General features: G+C 38.8%; 1 protein-coding gene across 5 annotated transcripts in view; it reads left to right on the top strand.

The window, feature by feature from the left end:
• The window catches only part of NELL1 (neural EGFL like 1), a 630,714-nt gene that overhangs the window by 409,299 nt on the left and 205,203 nt on the right, over window positions 1-16,212 (top strand). For 4 of the 5 annotated variants that reach the window (XM_089521359.1, XM_089521360.1, XM_089521357.1 and 1 more), the window contains exon 14: window positions 5,577-5,699. The exons of the other annotated variant lie outside the window; for it this stretch is intronic. In XM_089521359.1, coding sequence (XP_089377485.1) covers window positions 5,577-5,699 — 123 coding nt within the window. The remainder of the gene's footprint in view (window positions 1-5,576; window positions 5,700-16,212) is intronic. 5 annotated transcript variants of the gene reach the window in all.

Here is a 16,212-nt window from a genome sequence, read left to right as displayed (position 1 = left end):
TATGAATAGCAGGAGGAATGTGAAAAGCTGGGGAGATTCTCTCTGAATCTCAATTTGAAGATTTCCTCCAGTTGTAAATAAATTCTGTAATCCTTGAACTATGATGATTAAAGGCCAGCATGTTGTGCTAATAGTGTGCTCAGTTTGTACTGCTGAAATTCATGGTCAAACTACGTATTACTTTAAAGCTGAGCTTAGGAAGCTACTTTTCAGAAGAATGAATATGATGACATCATATTCAGACCATCTTTCTATTCAGGACATCATTCTATTCATCCTTCTGAAAAACAAGTTTCTAAAATTTCCTTCTAAGACATAGTGATTGGTGATTTTCTTTAAAAGTAAGTGCAATGACCTGAGTGTGAGAGGTGGAGATGTTAACTCTTTGCTCTCTTTTGTGCACCTGATTTGAATCAAACACCTACTTTGTTTTGCTTTTCCACAAAGGAAAAGAATGAATAATTATTGGTGTAGTGATCCATATCAGGAATTAAAAGGAAGGAAGACAAATGAACACACCCTTACCCTCTGTACTAGGAACTTTATCACATGAGCCCTGTTGTCATGTCAATGATGTCACTTAATAAAAATGGAAACACATTGGGGCTGCTTCTGCCACCACATTCTCCATGACTCCCACTTGACCCTGCCTCCCTGCCCTATGTCCTAACCAGCTTTCCTTGTTTTTTTATTATTATTTTTATTTTCACTTTTCCAGGCAATTCCAGAGTTTTGATAATGCAATTGAAAGCTTTTTAAAAAATAAATAAATAAATAAATAGAAAACAAGTAAATGCCTGCATGGGAATAGTGAGGAGGGGTGACGATAGGGGAAAAGAGAAGACACTGACACCACATGACTGACCCAGCAGTGATGTTTCGCATCTGAGGGTTAGCCTTACCATAAGTACTTATAATTTTGATCTCATTGATGAGTTTCCCTCATTGATGAAAAGGAATGCCCTAACCACGCTTCTGGGACTCAGCAGTTATGGGTCAGAGGCAGCTTCACGTTATAAGTATCATTCCTACTATAACCACAGTTTAAAAGCCTGTGAGTAATCTCCTTGGTGTCCCATGCTCACCTTTAAGTAAGGGGGACAAACTCACATAGCTGTTAGCTGTGTCTTTGTAGTTTTTAGCCTGTTAGTAACCAACATGTGATTCAACTTTTACTTCCTTTGTTCTCATATTCAAAGATAACAACTCTTCAGTTCAGATGCCAGAAACAAAAAAGTGGATATTTCTCAACCAGCTAGGATGAGAAAGGGGTGACTTGGAATGGAACAGGATGATGAACCTCCAGCTCATTCACACTCACCCTGTCTCAGTTTTATTCCCACCTTTGTTCTTGTTCTCTTCTTTTTGAACTGTATATAATGAATGCATTTACATGTTACAGTTATTTAAAACACTATTCAACCACCACAGGTTACTTCACACCTTCTGCCAGCAAAGGTAAACTAATCAACCAATAGACCTCACAACTCTACCAGTATAAATAAGGGGCCATATATACTCTAAAGTGATGTTCTTAGAGCAGCAATTGTAAATGAATTTCATTACTTTAGTGAGAAACATGTAACAGAGCTAAGATTCAAGTAAAATGTTATTAACAGAGTGAGGGCTTGTTACAAAGGAAGGCAGAATCAATGTCTGAGAGCTATCCCGCCTTTAGTTCACTCTGTTTCCCAGAATGGATTGGAGAACGCACCAAGCAATACCACAGAACCTTACCTTGCTCCTTTCCAATGCTAGGTTGGTCAAAAATAAAACCCATATCATCTATGACCTCCTCTTAGATGGGGATGCCAACCTGGCCTGCCTTACAGAGACCTGGCTAACACTATAACCTGGATGCAGGCCCTTCCAGCTAGGTACTCTGTCAGTGAGCTGGTAAGGGGAAGTGGGCAAGTGGCCAGAGTGGTTCTGGTTCATAAGAACAATCTCACCTTGACCAGGATACCTGTCCGGAAAACAAACCACTTCGAGTGTATGTACCTGAGCCTGAGGACTAAGGATAGTTTGGGGATTACTGTCCACCCCCTTGTCTAATGAGCTCCCTAACCAAGCTGACACAGCTGTCTCAGAGTTGCTGTTGGAGTCACCCAGACTGTTAGTCCTAGGCGACTTCAACATTCCACTCGAGACCAGTTTATCAAATCTTACTGGTGCAGCTTGGGAGTTCATGGAGTCCATGACAAACATGGGCTTAACCCAACTTGTTGTCAAGCCTACTCACTGTGCAGGTCATACTTCAATGTGGTCTTTAGTAAGAGCAGGAATATTCATGGGCAGAGGTAATCAAAACCACCACATTGTCATGGACGGATCATTTCCTGATCAAGGTTGAACTAAGAGCCACTGTCTGTCCTGTCGGGGGTGGAAGACCCATTAGAATGGTCTGCCCTCAAAGGCTAATGGAATCAACTAGAGTGTGTATGATAGCCCTGTTTAAATATTTGAAGGGATGTCATATTGAGGAGGGAGCAAGCTTGTTTTCTGCTGCTCCAGAGACTAGGACCCGGAGCAATGGATGCAAGCTGCAGGAAAAGAGATTCCACCTCAACATTAGGAGGAATTTCCTGACAGTAAGGGCTGTTCGAATGTGGAACACACTACCTCGGAGTGTAGTGGAGTCTCCCTCCTTGGAGGTCTTCAGACAGAGGCTGGATGGCCATCTGTCGGGGATGCTTTGATTTGGATTTTCTGCATGGCAGGGGTTGGACTGGATGGCCCTTGCGGTCTCTTCCAACTCTGTGATTCTATGATTCTATGTGTCTAGTGAAAAACTTGACTCTTATCTGAGAGAACTTGCCATAGGAAATTTCTTTGTTCCTATGGAGAGGCAGTACGTGCACCGAAGAAATCTTTCTCCTCTACATGTATTGCGTCTGCAGAGTCCTGTCCAGCAGAGCTGTTTAGGGTGATAAGGGAACTGTCACAGATTCCATCTGTGCAGAACCCATTACTTAATCTGACAACAGCCTGCTGTGATGGGTTTTAACAACTTTTTCGCAGATAAAATCTCTCATATAAGAGTCAACTTGGACGCCAGTGTTTCAGCAGAGTTGACTGATGAGGTGTTCAGCAACTCCGTAGATGAGATTACACTGGGTCAGTTTCAATCTGTGAGTACTGATGATGTGGACAAGCTTCTTGGTAGAGTGAAGAAGACAACTTGTCCTCTTGATCCTTGCACTTCATGGCTAGCCATCCGGGGGGGGGGGGGGGGGGGAGAAGCCTTGAGGATGTTCTTGAGAGACATCATCAGTGCATCCCTTGGGGAAGGTCATGTTTCATTATGTTTGAAGTAAGAGGCGGTTAGGCCATTTCTGAAAAGACCTTTGCTCAACCCTCTGGTCATGAATAGCTATAGGCCAGTTTCCTATCTACCTTTTTTGAGCAAAGTGATCGAGAGGGCTGTTGCCATTCAGTTCCAGGTTGTCTTGGAAGAAACCAATTATCTAGATCCATTTCAAACTGGCTTCAGGGCAGGATATGGAGTTGAGACTGCCATGGTTGCCTTAGTTCATGTCCTTCATCTGGGCATCGACGGGGGGGGGGGGGGGTGTGTGGTGGTGGTGGTAGGGTAGTGTGACCCTGTTGGTGCTGTTGGACAGCTTTTAACACAATCGATAATGACATCCTCTTGGAATGGGGGCATTGCATTGCAATTGTTCCGTTCCTTCCTCTCGGGCAGATTCCAGAGGGTGAGGCTCGGGGAAAGTTGCTCAGCAAAAAAAAGAGCTTAATTGTGGCATCCCTTAAGGCACCATCCTGTCCCTGATGCTATTGAATACAGTCGCCCCTCCATATTTGCGGCTTTGATATTTTCGGATTTGATTATTCACAGATTTCATTAATATGTTCTCTCTAGGACTGTCTAGGTCCTCCAGTGCAACTCTGTAGTCAACTTTAACTAAAAGTTGCACTGAAAGACCATTTGTAGCTACTCCAATGCCATTCTATGGTCAGTGTATGTTGGACATTGACCACAGAGTTGCACTGGAGGACCTAGAGATTCCTAGAGAGGTGTCCTCTCAGGTAAAAACAGTGTTTTTGTTATTTGCGGTTTTTCCATATTCATGGGGGTCTTGTTCCCCTAACCCTAGCGAATATGGAGGGACAACTGTATATATATGAAGCCACTGGGAGAGATCATCTGGAGACATGGGGCGACGTGTTATCAGTACACTGATACCCAGATATATTTCTCTATGTCTCAGTCTACAGCTTTGACTTCAGATGGTGTCTCTGCTCTCAATTAATGTCTTAAAGTGGTAATGGACTGGATGAGGAAAAACAGATTGAAACTGAATCCAAACAAAACAGAGGTACTTACGGTTGGGGCCCATAACCCAGGTATTGTAGTACAGCCTCTAGTCCTAGATGGGGTCACACTCTCCTCAAGGGACTGTGTTCACAGTCTGGGGGTCCTCCTAGACCCGTCACTCCAGATGACAAATTAGGTAAATGCGACAGTCAGGAGTGCCTGTTTTCAGCTTCGGCTGATATGCCAGCTGCACCCTTTCCTAGAAGAGAGGGAACTAAAAACTGGTAACTGCACATGCTGATAACCCCACAACTCAATTTCTGCAATGCACTCTGCTCTTTTGCTTAGTTTGGAAATTTCATTTAGTGCAGAACATGACAGCCAGGTTGGTTTCTCGCAAAGCAAGAAGCGATCACGTTAACACCTATATTAAAATCGCTCCACTGGCTGCCTATTAGTTTCTGGGCACAGTATAAGGTGTTGGTTATGTCTTTTAAAGCCCTAAATGGCTTGGGTCCAACCTATCTTCAGGAAAGCCTCCTTCAATATAATCCACCCTGCACACTCAGGTCCTCTGGGAGGAATTTATTGAAGCCTATGAAAACTAGACTGTCTGCAACCACCCAGAGGACCTTTCGGCAACTGCTCCCAGATTATGGAATGGCCTGCTGGAGGAGATCCATCACATTACTAGTTTAAACAGTTTTTAAAAAGCTGTTAAGATAGCTTGCTTCCAGCAGGCCTTTCCTGAATAGATAACCGGCCACCAAAATCACAACCCGTTACCCCTCTGAATCAGCTATAGCCATTGTTAGAACTATTTTTCTTGTTTATTTTAAAAATATGTTTTAAATTGTGAATTGTTTAATTGTTATTTTAGAGGGGGGCAGAATTCTGGTATATGGAATTGTACTGTTTTAACTAGTAAGCCTCCCCAGTTGTCCCGGACAGAGAAGCGGGATATTTATTTATTTATTTATTTATTTATTTACTTACTTTTCTGCAGAAAACTTTCAATGTTTATCACTAGGTAGTATTTCCTTGTAGTAATTCTCTGTGCTATTGAGTAGCATTCTTTCTCCATCTAAAATTCATGAGCTGATCTGCCATGAGTCAATACCTGAAATGGAAGGAGTGCATGTCAAGTTCTTCTGTCTAATGTCCCTTCTACTGGGTTCAGCCATTGTAACAATCCAGTCATTAGTTATAGCTGGTTTTTCAAATGTCAGAGCATCAGGCTGGAAATTTATTCCCCCCTCCTGCCTTTTCCTTTATTTTCTCTTTCATTGTTTTCTTGTAGAGCGTGATGAATGTGACAGTGGACAGCACAACTGTGATGAGAACGCAATCTGTACTAACACCGTCAGGGGACATAGTTGCACCTGCAAACCTGGATATGTTGGGAATGGGACCATCTGCCGAGGTAGGTCTGTTCCTCCAACATATTGATAAAAGGAGTAGACACTATTAATATTTCTTGACAGTTGCCTAAGTTTAGTAAGCATATGATTCTGGGCTCTATTAGGGTTAACCACTCTGATTTATCTCTGGCAGTTCTAGCAAGCAAAGACATTATGAGAATTGATTTATACATAATTTACTACTGTGAAAAGGTATTCATGGGCATCTAAAACACTTTTCAGTTTATTACTCATCAATATGGCTTTTTTGCATACTTTATTAACTTTTCATTGGTTTTCTACACTGTCATTTTGAGCATAATTACACAGTGAATCCCACTGTTATCTACTGTCTTAGGTGCATGCAGTTCTTAAGCTAGAATAACTGCCATCTAAACAAGATCCATGTGGCTTTTAAACTGCAGCTGTAATTTTCTTTTATAGTAGAGTAAGCTGCCAGGAGCCACTGAATATGAGGAGTGGCAGACAGAAATTATTTTTGTTTTTGATGCAGTTTGCTTTATGGTGCATTAATAAACTAGTTGTCTGCATTTCAGAGATATCATTGCTGTTGTAGGCTTTGAGTAGACCATAAAGTGTGTGTGTCATAATATCACTGGTATTTTATGGGGGGATTTTTTTTCTCAAAGAAAAAAAGGAGATGAAAGAGAAAATACATACCACTTTCTGATCTGGTAACTGCTGTTATTCAAGACGGGATTTTCTGTACTGCCCTCCTCCTCCCCCCTTTCATTAAACATGCTTCCAAAATCTCAAGCTACTGTCCTCTACTCTGCAATTGTTATTGGTATGGACCTCTGGGTAGTTACATGTAAGTCTCTGTTGTTAAATGCCCTTTAGGTTCTTGGCTATCTAAACAGTGTTATAATTTAGTTTTGATTTCCTATGAGCCTTTAGGACACAAGTTGCCAGTTAAGATTGTAGGCTGAAAGGTATACTTAGAATGTTGTAAAATGGCTTTAATTTTTTTTTAAATTAAATCCTCCTTGGGTAGGATTTTTATTGTGCTCATTTGTGCAAAATCTAGTTTTATTTCAAAACAAGTTCTCACACATAACTCTATTTTGTCTCAAAATCTAACCACATTCAATAGCTAGAAATGAAAGGAATGCAATTATTTAATTGCCATCATCAGTGGTTGCAAATTCGTGTGCCATAAATTTAAAATGATCTCTTGTATGTTTATTGAGCTCCAACCAAAATTGTCTTGTAAGCAAATGGAAATTAAGTTTGGATGGCAATTTTTGTCTATCGTAATCACTGAAGAACCATTCTTTTAGATGGGCTTAGCTATGACACAAGTCCCACTGAATACAGTGAAGTTTGTTTCATCTATCTTGAGCTGGAATGGAATCTACCGGAATCTAGCTAGAATAGTGAAATACTTTTGAAATACTTTGATAACATTTAGATTAAAAAAATAAAGATACCATTAAAGAAACATAGAAGCTACTGTAAATACATGAAAATAAATTGTCAAGTACTGCAGGATATCAAGTTCAGAAATCCAGGCTTCAGTAGTTAAAAAAAACCTATAGATTTAGTCCAGTTACATTCATTTTCAGGACTGATCAGCAAGCACTATCATTGTCTAATTAAACTGCCCACAATTTAAAAATCCTGACAGGTTTAATTCTTATTTGTTAATAAACAAATCCCCTCTTGTTCGTGTTACTGCCTTTCTATATTATTAAAACCTAGAATCATAGAATCATAGAACCGTAGAGTTGGAAGAGACCACAAAGGCCAACCCCTGCCATGCAGGAAATCCAAATCAAAGCATCCCCGACAGATGGACATCCAGCCTCTGCTTAAAGATTTCCAAAGAAGGAGACGCCACTACACTCCAAGGGAGTTTGTTCCACTGTCTAACAGCCCTTACTGTCAGGAAGTTCCTCCTAATGTTGAGGTGGAATCTCTTTTCCTGTAGCTTGGATCCATTGTTCCTGGTCCTGTTCTCTGGAGCAGCAGAAAACAAGCTTGCTCCCTCCTCTATGTGACACCCCTTCATATATTTAAATAGGGCTATCATAACACCTCTTAATCTTCTTTTCTCCAGGCTAAACATCCCCAGCTCCCTAAGTCATTCCTCATAGGGCATGGTTTCCAGACCCTTCACCATTTTAGTCACCCTCCTTTGGACATGCTCCAATTTCTCAACATCCTTTTTAAATTGTGGTGCCCAGAACTGGACACAATATTCCAGGTGGGGCCTGACCAAAGCAGAATACAGTGGCACTATTACTTCTCTTGATCTAGACACTATACCTGACTCTTTTTACAGGAACAACCTTAAACAAACTTGTCTCATGCTTCCTTCTGTTGCTATCTCAACATCTGTCTGAGATCACCATGTCTCTGAAATAGCCTTTTCTACCGTATATGCCATCACACCAACTTCCCAGCCTTTTGTGGCTGACAAAGTACATGCTTGCAAGACATTGCGGAACACTGGTAATTGTGCATTTAGGAGATTCCTTCTCATAATGCAAACTTACAGTTATTTCAACAGGGAGCTTTACTGAATACATGGGAATTAAAATATACACAGCAATTGCATTGGGAAATAGCTAATACCATGAAACAGTTTCATATTTATACAAATAGTCAGCGAATAAAGCACTTATGGGGAAACTGGCAATGTTCAGGGAAGGTAATTATATGTATATCAGAGCTGGCAATCATTAACTTCTGGGATTTCTTTGGATCAGTCAATGGTAACTGTGTGTCCCTGTAGTTCTTCTTGTACTACAAGTCTCATCATTCCTGTCGTAGTCTGCATTGCTGGGAGTTGCTGGCTAACAGCATCTGAAGAGCTGCATACTGTACTTCCTTCTCCTTTTTTTAAAATACAAAACAACAATAAAGAAAGACAATAACCCAGATAAGGCCCTGAAAATTATAGATAAAAGGTATATTCAGGGATCCTGAAAGACATCTCTCCATAAAAAAATTAGTTAAAATTGGGGGATGTCTAGAGACTAAATCTTGCTGGATGTATTCAATAAATGGGTGCCAAATCTTATGAAAGGTCAATCTAGAGTGTAGGCCTCTCACTCTGTCGTTATTATCTGCCATTTTCTCCATTAACCACAAGTCCCAGAGTCTAGTCCACCATCCTGCAATATTCAACTTTCCAGTTGTCCAGTTCTTGGCTATCTCAAGCCTGGCAACAGCCAGAAGCAAACTAATAAGTTCTTTATGCTGCAGGGCTTTATTTTCATTCATAAAAATGGAGAACAGGAGCAGATGTGGGGATAATTGTATACTTTGTTTAGTGATCTTGGAGATCATTTGTAAAATTTCTGTCCAGTACTCATGAACTAAGGGACAATCTAGCCACATATGTACAAAGGTTCCTCTACCTTCACAACCCCTCCAGCATTTCGGATTAGCATTGGTAGACATATGAACCAATTTGACTGGGGTGAGGTACCATTGATGGACCAGTTTGATAGTATTCTCTTTAATGGCAATGGACCTAGTTTTAAATGGTAAACGAGTCCATATATTTTCCAGGTCTTACTATCAATTGAAAGGGAAAGTTCTGCTTCCCATCCTGCCTTATGAAGCATTGAGTTCCCAAATGTTTCTTCTAGCAGACAATTATATATGTATGCTATTTGGCCTTTCCTTCTCCTAGTTTAAATTATCTTCCAGAATTTCTGGAGAGCATTGAGAATCTAGCTGAATCAGCTGAAATATCCCTTAAATTATTGAGACCCAGGATAGAGAGAAAGAGAGACTTTTAGTTGTCCATTTGGTTTGGCTTACAACTCCTATCAGCGTCACATAACATGGTCAAAGATAAATAATAGTTGGCATCAGAATACAAATTATCTCTAGACAATGAAAGGTTAAACATTTTTTTGAATAGTCCTCTGCATATTTTATAAGGCTTATTGTAGTTTAAGCATACATATAACTCCATCCTTCAAATCAATAGAACCTTAAAGTGTTTAGCTTTGTTTCGTTGTTCCCTAGGCATTAGTAATACCACTGTAATTAATTTTTTTAAAAGTTAAAGCTGAAAATAGAACTGTTTAGGAAAGTAAACTGTTACAAGGCATGAGGTTTCTCCAGTGTATATGTGTGTTTGTGGGAAGGGGGGAGCATGTATAATTTAACATAAATACTGTGCACAAAAGTATTTCAGTCTGTGTTTAAGAAAAAAACTGTGAACATGAACATATAAATCATCAGTAAAAAGAATGGTTTAAAATAAAGAGGAAATCTGGCAAGCAAGCAACAATGCTTGAAATACTCAACAGATATAAAAATAGCATGTAGTAGAACAAAAGTGTTCCTTATCACATAAAAAAAAAACAAATCACTTGGGGTGTATCCATATTGCAGATATAAAGCCTTTTGGCACTAGTTTAGTTGCCGTAACTCTTATCCTACAGAATCCTGGGATTTGTAGTTTGATGAGGCATCAGGCCTCTCTGACAGATCAGGCTGAATACCTAACCAAACTATAAATCCTAGGTTTCCACAGGATGACCCACGACAGTTAAAAAAGTGTCAAATGGCTTTATTTCTGAAATGTGTAAGAGCTGTAAGGCCAATGGGAAGCTCACTGTTTGTTATTTTGTGCATGGCAGGTGAAAGGTGCTGATACTTTATAGAAAATATATCCAGAGGTAGCTGTGTTGTACATACAGCAAAATACAGTAACAATAAAAATCCATAAAACAGTGATATCTTTATTAGGGCAACCAAAAATGCACATAATAAATCATGCAAGCTTTCAAAACTCCACTGGCTTCTTCATCAGGCAGAAGTGTTAAAAACTCACAGGAGGTGAAGAAAAATGCAGATGTTAGAATTATAGGCCTCCATTTTGTCAAGATATGTTTTTGTTGGTGTCAGTTAAGATGGTACAGAGGAATATATCCATACAGACAGAGGCCACTCTTCCTTTGGCCATGTGGGCTCTGCCAGACAAAGCCATAAAACCCAGGCAATACAATTTCAACTCCATTGACACTAGGGTGAAAAAAAAGCCAAAACTCCAACAACAACCCCAAACTTCCCTTGAAATACAGGACAGAAACAACCTGGATCTTAAAGGGAGTTACTTTTTCTGTTGCTAATAAAGTTGAAATTTTATTGCCTAGATTTTGTAATTCTATGCCTGCTGCTACACTGCAGAATTATGTATATACTCGATTATAAGTCAACCTCATGTATAAATCAAGGACAGGTTTTGAGGCCAAAATTATGGATTTTGATATGACCTGTGGATAAGTCGAAGGTAAAACATAGGGGCATGTGACAGAGGCTCTAAAGAATGAAGCAAAGGAAAATGATGCCAAAGAACTTACAAAATTCCAGCAGGCATAACTGGAAATAGGGGGTCAGTGCCTCTAGGACAGATTACATTCTTGCCTTTCCCCTTTTTAAAAAATGGTTCCTTAAAAAAAAAGATGGTTCCTTTTTTAAAATAAGAGTTAAAGTACAGTACTTACACTGAGTGTGAATAGATTGACAGGGTTTTTGGGTCAATTTTTTGACTAAAACTTTTAGACTTACACATGAGTATTTACAGTAATGCCATTTGACACCGCAGAATTAATGCAGTTCAACAGTCACTGTCATGGCTCCATCCTATGAAATCCTGGGATTTCTAGTTTGTTGTGGCACCCAAGCTTGCACACAGATAAGGCTAAATATGTCACAAAATACAAATCTCAGAATCCCAGTCTACCTCCCTCAACCTAAAGTAACCCCTTTCCATAGATGAGCAGGGATGTGAACTCTGGTCTTTCAGTGTCCTTCACCAATGATCAGGTAAATACACCACAATGGCTCTACACAATGGACATAGCCAGTTTTTATTATTGTTTTTGATTTTGTTTTGTTTTGTACACTGGAAGACCTGGTGATTGTAGGAAATGGCAGTTGCATGGAAAGCAGGCAAAAGGAAGCACATGACAGGATGCAAAATGTCACAAAAAGATATATATCTGCCTCCTTTTCACTTTTAGTTCATATCCACATTGTTTTGTACTATTTAGATTGTTACCATGACAACATTAGCATGACGGTTCTTGCCTTGTACTGTTGTATTTTAGATATTTTTAAGTAAGGAATAACAAAAAGGTCCTAAAAAACATTATCAACATGTTCTAAAAATTGTCATCTTTACTAGGGAAGCTGTTTGTTTAGCATCTAATTAATAACAGGGCAATTGAAATAAGACTTCTAGTATAATTCAGAAAAGGCTATGCCAACTGTATTACATTCAGCAAAAACACAGATAGTGCTAGAGAACTTGTTCTCTCTGTATCCTTTCTAAGACCAAGAGCAATGATCAGATTACCATCTTTTAGACTAAGAATCATTACTGAAGCACATGAAAGTGCTTCTGTATTATTGAATTAAGTCAGAAGGGACCTTTCAAATCTACCATAATTCTCCCACATTTGTGGGGCTTAGACCTAAGTAAAAAAACTGAGAAGTCATCCCTCCCCCACCCCCCAAACATGCATGCTACAGATTCCTGTAACCAGGACCAGCCTGTCACTTGCTTTCCCAGCTTCCCACCACAATGTTTCCAGATTTTAAACTCCTTTGTAACCTATGAGTCTCCTCGCACCACTCCTCTTCTTCTCAGTCTCCTGTCTCTCCAACAGCACTGGCCCATCATTTGTTTTCCAGTTTGCCAAAAGGAGACCTCAGCCAGAATTTAAACCACTTCCTAACCTTTTGACTACCTTGCCATCTTGCTACCGCTACACACACCTCATCCAGGTTTTGATTGATTTGGAGGAGGGAAAGCAAGTGATGGGCTGGTGCTGTTGGAAAGACAGAATTGAGAGGAGGAGGATTGGGAGGAATCAGAATGGGGTTGAGGTTGTTGATGGGCTAGGAGGGGTTTAGACTCTGAATGAGGCATTGCGCTGGCAAGGAATGTATGGGTGGTTTTGGCAGGAAAAGAGATGGAGAGGAGGAGGAGGAGGAGGAGGAGGAGGAGGAGGAGAATGTGATGAGGAGTTTGAGCTAGTTAAGCAGCAGCTAAAAAGTCACAAATAATCAAACCTGTAAAAGAGAAACCCATGAGTGTGGAGGGCCAACTGTAAATTTAAATGAAATCAATGTAAATGAATTATCAGTTTCACTGCAGAGGATATATTTAATTATCTAAAAAAATTTCTAAGGGAGAAGTCACAAGTGACAAGAAGGTCAAAGTAGAACAGAAATGGAATACCTGATTGACAGTCAGATGTTAGTCATAGGCCTGCATTTTCTGTTTCTGGTCTTAGTTCAGATAGTAGGGAGGGCTATCTGCAGGCTGGCTCCTCCCCCTTTGGCCATATGTTCACTGGTAGATTTTCAAAGTCAAAGAAATTTAATGTCTATTTGCAATTCAAAGATGTTTCCTTGGAATCCAACATGTCTCCTTCCTTTGTGAAGCCACAGGTTCCTATGTAGGTAGAGAACACTGAATTTCTTAAGAAGTCTTCATGTCTTGCATCAGGAAAACTTTAGATGATGTAGAGGTAAAGCATACCAATCAGTCCCAATATTAGAAAAAAATGCTTTACCTTTGTTGGAGGCAGAAGCTTCAGATGGCAAGGTCCCAGTACACTGGCTCTCTCTTTAGGATTCCCCTGTGACGGCTAAAATGTGGTCTCTTGAAATCCAAAAGACTTCTAGAGGTACTGGTTTTCATAATACTTTATAATAGTTTATAATGCTCTGTTACTATACTATAATATTCTCCCATATAATAATTTATAATACTCTGTTCACTAGAATACCTGAACTCTCCTTACTGTGTATGTATTTTCAAGCCACTTTTGAAAACAGTATTTTTCTCCCAAGGTGGCTTACAGTATAAATCAATATGACACAGTGGCACAGTGGTTAAATGCCTGTACTGCAGCCACTCACTCACAAACCATAAGGTTGCAAGTTCAATACCAGCCCAGGGGCTCAAGCTTGGCTCAAACTTGAATCATTCCAAGATCACTAAAATGAGTACCCAGATTGTTGGGGGCAATTAACTTACACTTTGTAAACCACTAGGGAGTGCTTAAGTGCGCTGGTAAGTAGCCTGGAAATGTACTTGCTATTGCTATTATTATTGCTATTGCTATTGCTATCTTAAATTGAAACTATTTTTAAACAAGACATTTAAGCTTTGTACAAAACTTCACAGTGCAAAGATGTAGCAGTGGCAAATGCAATGATAGGAAAAAGGAAAAAAATATGTACATTTTCAAAGCCTTCTTTAATGCAGGGCTCTCACATCACTCTCACAAGTAGCTCTGCTGACCAGAATTTGTTTATGAGATGGTAGCTTAGGAAAATATTTCTTCTCTAGCATGACCACTGCAAAGGAGGCCCAATAATAAGTTTTCCTCAGTGTTTGGCTCTTTTTAAAACAAACAAACAAACAAACAAAACAAATACCCCATCACTTATGGCCCAGTCATTGAATTGGTCATCTGTCCAACAAAACCAGTCATCACTTGTGCTCCTACAGCTATCAATTCCTCAGAGTGAACATTTTTTAAAAAGAAACAAACAAGCATATGTGTGAAAATACAAATTTATGCACATGTTTGCACAGAACTTTGCTTCCTAGTAATTCCTGCCCATTACCACGTCAATGTGAAATAAATATTAGAAAGTCTTGCATGCCATTTAGATATTAGATATGGATATCTTTCTCACATGTAGGTCAATATGCATCATTTTACTGTTTTACATACATGTCGTTTTAATTTTTCAGGGGTAAACCTACTAATGGATTAAATATAAGCCACATGATTTATACTGAATGGAGAGTAATGGATACATATGTGTTTAGGGTTTTTTTTTAAATGCATACTTGCTCATTACATAACATGACTTCATTTTAGCTCATAACAGAACTTGTTTAAATCTATGCAAGGTTGTAGTTAATAATTGTGCATAACATTTTAAAATGCACAAATTTGTGACATTAAAAACACCAAACTAAATCCAGTTACTACACTGAACTATAGTAGATTCATTAAACCAAGGAGACTTACCAAAATATTTATTTTATGATTCAGTAATTGATTCAGTGGCTTTATTATTGTATTTATTTGTATCCTGTTTTTCTTCACAAAATTGGGACTCACAATTTAAAAGGACAATGCAGTTGTGAATCTCAAAAACTATTTATAGTATTAAACAATTCAGCCTCAAGTTAAAACAATAAAATGCAATTTAAAAATTAAATGCTCTTAATAATTAAAAATACAGATGTGGAATGCTGGTATTCTTGTTACTCTTTTCATGTGACGAGATAAAAATCAGCACAGCATCTATAATCTCATTAGTCTAATTGACATCATCACAGAGGTCTATGCTAAATTAGTTTTAAACAAGCTGGATGGAGGTAAGCAATAATTATGAAGTAAAATGGATAGGTTTCAGGGCCAGCTTCTTGATTCAAATAATTTGTTTGTTCTTCATTAATTTATTCTTAAATATTCTAATCCAAAGAATGGACAATGGTTTGCACCCTTGGTAAAATCTGAAATGACATTTGATTCAACCATTTGGGTGGAGAAGGATTTATAAGAAATCTTTTTTTACTAATATTGAACGTGGAGTTTGCTACTTAATCAATACATCACACAGTATCATAATAATAAAAATGACAATGACCTGGACAGAAAAATCTGCAGAGAGCATTACAGGACCAGAGAGCATTACAGGACCAGAGTTGTTAAAAAGGGAAAATAAGGTGCAAGTTACCTAATGGGAATCTCCATTGCTGTCACTCCAGTGGTGGATCCAAAGAAATTGTCCATATTTCTTTTTTTTTTTTTTTATAAAGTTTATTGGTTAAAAGGCTCAAACACAAACATATACCTTCCAATACAATATATCACAATACATTCATACTGCTTTCTTCTTTCTTCTTTCGTTTTCCTTCTATCTTTCTTCCACTTCTCATTCATCCTACATGACTTCCTTCCTACCATCCCGTATCTATGTAGAATATTGACTATCCAATACAACTATTAATCTTTGTACAATAACCTGACAAATCATAATATATAATACATATCCGATTATTATCCTGTTAGATCCTCTTCATAGAGGTCGACATCCATCTAACACCTATTCCATAGATTTACCACTGCTATTTTCCCCCACAACTCTTCAAAATATGTTATAACCCTTTTCCATTCTATTAGTACGCTTTCATCATATTCATTTCTAATCATCTTCGTTAAGATATCCATTGACATACCATCATATAGCCTCAGTAACCAATCTTCCCTTGTTGGAATTTGCTTTTCTTTCCATTTCTGCACCAAACAAATTCTTGCTAGCGATATCATGTAAAATAAAACTTTCTCGTCCTCCTTCTTTATGTCCTTATTCATCAGACCCAAAAGGTAAAGATCGGGATTCAAGGTAAGATTCGTACTTAAAATAGAATTAATTGTATTATTAATCATTCTCCAAAATTCTTTTACTAGTTTGCAGCCCCACCAACAGTGGAAAAAAGTGCCTTTTTCT

The sequence above is a fragment of the Sceloporus occidentalis genome, unplaced genomic scaffold (genome assembly GCF_023333645.1).
Source record: "Sceloporus occidentalis isolate IW3139 unplaced genomic scaffold, rSceOcc1.0.p SCAF_4, whole genome shotgun sequence".
Taxonomy (NCBI): domain Eukaryota; kingdom Metazoa; phylum Chordata; class Lepidosauria; order Squamata; family Phrynosomatidae; genus Sceloporus; species Sceloporus occidentalis.
Note: the sequence above shows the minus strand (reverse complement) of the source record. Positions and strands in the feature narration are given on the sequence as shown.